Genomic DNA, 3,399 nt, shown 5'->3' with positions numbered 1-3,399 from the left:
TAAATCTATACTAATATTATAAAGCTGAAGAGTTTGTTTGTTTCATTGAACGCGCTAATCTCAGGAACTACTGGTCCGATTTGAAAAATTCTTTCAATGTCCCATATCATATCCCATAAAGCCCATTTATCGAGGGAGGCTATAGGTTATATATTATCCCCGTATTCCTACGGGAACAGGAACAGGATAATTTAATTTATTTACAATTAAAAATTTGTTCATAAATCATAAAAAAAATACGAAATATAATGTTATTCAAAAATATTTTAAAATTCATCCCCTAAAGTGGTGAAACAGGGGTTGAAAGTTTACATTGATTTCCACACGGACGCAGTCGCAGGTGTCCGCGTTTTGCTTTAAATATAATATTTCGTTATAATACAATACAAAAAAGCATGTGTCGTCCCATGTGGTCATCACATACCTACAACGTATAACCACAGTAGATGTATAACCAACGATCTAAAACGATTTACCTCTTATATAAAACTATAACAACATAATCTGCTAAAATGTATATTCGTACCTCTTTAGCAATTCTAATATGTAAATTTTTTGCAACATCCGACGTCTAACGTATTGACGTAACAATTTGCTAAGAATTACACTGACTTTTTAAGATTAATAGGATTAATTTTAATTTGGTGCTAATGAGTTATCATATGAAGATTGTTCGCGGTCGAAAGTAAAAGTGTGCCACACTAGTCATTTAGTAGGATTAATAAAAAAACAACTCAACTCACTTCCTTATTCACTTTAGATCAGGAGGTTGGAAAGTTTTGCACCGATTTATGACTGCCTGTTGACTTTTGTCCTATATTTCGAAACTTATCAGCTCATTTGACCCTTACCTAAGTAGAAATTTAATTCATATTCACATAAGTTTCAAGATATACTCGTAATACCTGTTCGTCCGATTTACAACCTCTTTCTTTATGTCTGTTAAGTGGCATTGAAAGTATCGAAGTATTTACATTCGCTTATGGATTACATCAGGCCATTTCATTGACATGTCCGTCATAAAGTCGACCGGCCAGAGACGCTTTCGAGCCGTCACTTGCTCTGCGAGAGGCCTTGCCCGGTCGGACTTTAATGGCTTTTTCGAGTACCATTTATGGACAATGTTACGTATTAAACATACCACTTTACTTAAAACAGTTTACTTAAAAACATTACGTAACGTTGAACGTTTCGCAACGAATAAAAGTAGATCGGTACAAAAAAGGTAGATTTTTATTTACAGAAAACTTATATTAATAACAAATATAATACAGTTAACGTCTAATGCAATCACATGAGTTTCATAACATTAATGAAATGAGATGACTAAGTTTCGTTCGTTTAATGCGGGACACCGTATGAGCCTGACGGGGACGGGACGCCGTAGGAGCCTGAGGGGGCGCCGATGGTGGTGTAATGGGCGGACGGAGAGCTGTATGAGATGGAGCCGTGACCGCCGGAGTAACCACCGCTGGAGTAGCCGCCGCTGGAGTAACCACCGCTGGAGTAGCCACCGGCGTAACCACCGGCGTAACCGCCAGAGTAACCGCCGTAACCTTCCTCAGCCTGGTGGTATTGCGCCACTTGGATACCTTGTTGGAGAGACTCGAGTTCTACGCCTACGATTCTGTCGTGGGGAACCCCGTATACTGGAGCAGGGGGTCCGTAGGATGAGGAGATACCGTGGCCATGACCGTGTCCACCTCCGATGGATGATTGGTAAGCCTGGTTTTGGATTTCGTCCTTAAGGATGATGTGTCTGATTTTGTCGAGTAGATGAGGGTCGATGTGGTAGCCTTCTGAGGTTTGGTGACCGACTGGGACTGAGGTGTAGTGTCCGCCGCTGGCTAAGGGAGAGCCGTGGCCTGATCCGCCGCCAATTATCAGGTGAGAAGATGGCGCGGAATAGCTGTAGCCTACCGGAGGCTCGGCCACGGCGCAGCCGACCAGCGCGAGGGCAATCTGGAAAATAAACATCACTTAATCCAAAATATTTCACACCCTTCCACTTCTTCCTAACCTAGCCTAATGAGAGTTTTAGAGTTTATTTAAAATAACATCGATTTCTTTTATAAAAGTTCAAGTAGATTTTAATTGGATAAATAATTTGCGTCTAAAAATTAAAACCTATTCAGGGTATCGATCATTTGATGATCATCATGTTTGATGATCTCTTAATTCAGTCAATTATAAAAGATGATTTTTAAACGATAATGTTTTTTTTTTCAAGATTTTAAAACGCAAACTTTATCTGTGATCGTGTCACATGTAAATGTCATTTATAAAATTTTGAATATCGAATACACTTCCGCGAAATTATCTTTTTAAACACAATCATTAAATCCACGCAAATTGGTTTGATCTTCTCGTAATTTGGTTTTGATCACAGGGTACTGTCACTTATACGTTGGTATGATATTTCTGGTTTAATCCGTGAACACATGCACTGCACTGCACTCCTTTAGTCGCGATGTTTTGAAACTTACAATGCTCCACTTTGCCATGTTTGTTGTATGAACTCAGTGAGTGTTGGAGGTTGTGTGATGGCTCTTGGAGTGCCCAACCGCTTTTATAGCGAAGATTCTGCCGTCTACTTTTACTTTAGGCCATCCGGTGGCCGGCGAGGACGAATATTGGTTACGAATGAACCATATATTTTTTTTTAATAAAAAAAAACTGAAGCATATCATTCTGATGTATGTATGATGGGCGATTGTCGGTTTTTTAGAAGACGACTTTCGATGGGATGCCATTTGGCATTTGGCCCTCGTACGCACATGTGCTTTAAAAACGCTTCTTCTGTGAGGCGATTTTATTTTAAAAGGTAGCTGGAGGTAAGGTTTTATAAAATATTAGAAGTGACTTTTCCAGAGTATGGAGTTATTTGTTGGAGCAAACAAAAAAGTATTCCAATGGGATTATGGATATTAATTGGAAATGGGAATGGGATGAGATGAGTCATTTCTCACGTTGTAGATCTAATCTGTTAAGATTAAGCTGTGTTTTCGATACGATAGTGGGTAAAAATTCTTTGGAAAAACTAAGTAGAGGGATCCTGGTAAGTCAAAAGATTTAATAATTAATATCAAGCTAATTTGATTTGCACCATATAAAAATGAATCCTTATTTTTACCGATTTTACTATTATATTTATTTTTTGTTATTATTTTTTGTATTTGTTATTGCTAATACAGTTTTTGTTGTGTTTGTTGGTTATTTACTGTCTTAACAAATGGATTGTCATGCAGTTTTCATAGTTTGACTAAGTGAAATCTGAAGCAACATATACTCGTGCGCCATATTTTATCAATATGCAGGCAGAAAAAGTTATATCTGAAATATAAATAGAAATATTGCTTGGACGTAGTAGTGGCAGGTATGGGCAATTAATTTGTACGT

General features: G+C 38.0%; 1 protein-coding gene across 1 annotated transcript; it reads right to left on the bottom strand.

Moving 5' to 3' along the window:
• Nucleotides 1-1,215: 1,215 nt before the first annotated feature.
• LOC112051359 (prisilkin-39) lies at nucleotides 1,216-2,642 on the bottom strand. The gene is made up of 2 exons (XM_024089969.2): nucleotides 2,487-2,642; nucleotides 1,216-1,962 (listed from the first exon to the last, which is right to left on the bottom strand). Exons 1-2 carry the CDS (start codon nucleotides 2,502-2,504, stop codon nucleotides 1,342-1,344), a joined length of 639 nt encoding a protein of 212 aa, XP_023945737.1. The 5' UTR covers nucleotides 2,505-2,642; the 3' UTR covers nucleotides 1,216-1,341.
• Between the last annotated feature and the right edge of the window lie 757 nt (nucleotides 2,643-3,399).

This window comes from Bicyclus anynana, chromosome 5, assembly GCF_947172395.1.
Source record: "Bicyclus anynana chromosome 5, ilBicAnyn1.1, whole genome shotgun sequence".
NCBI classification, from domain to species: Eukaryota; Metazoa; Arthropoda; class Insecta; order Lepidoptera; family Nymphalidae; genus Bicyclus; species Bicyclus anynana.
Note: the sequence above shows the minus strand (reverse complement) of the source record. Positions and strands in the feature narration are given on the sequence as shown.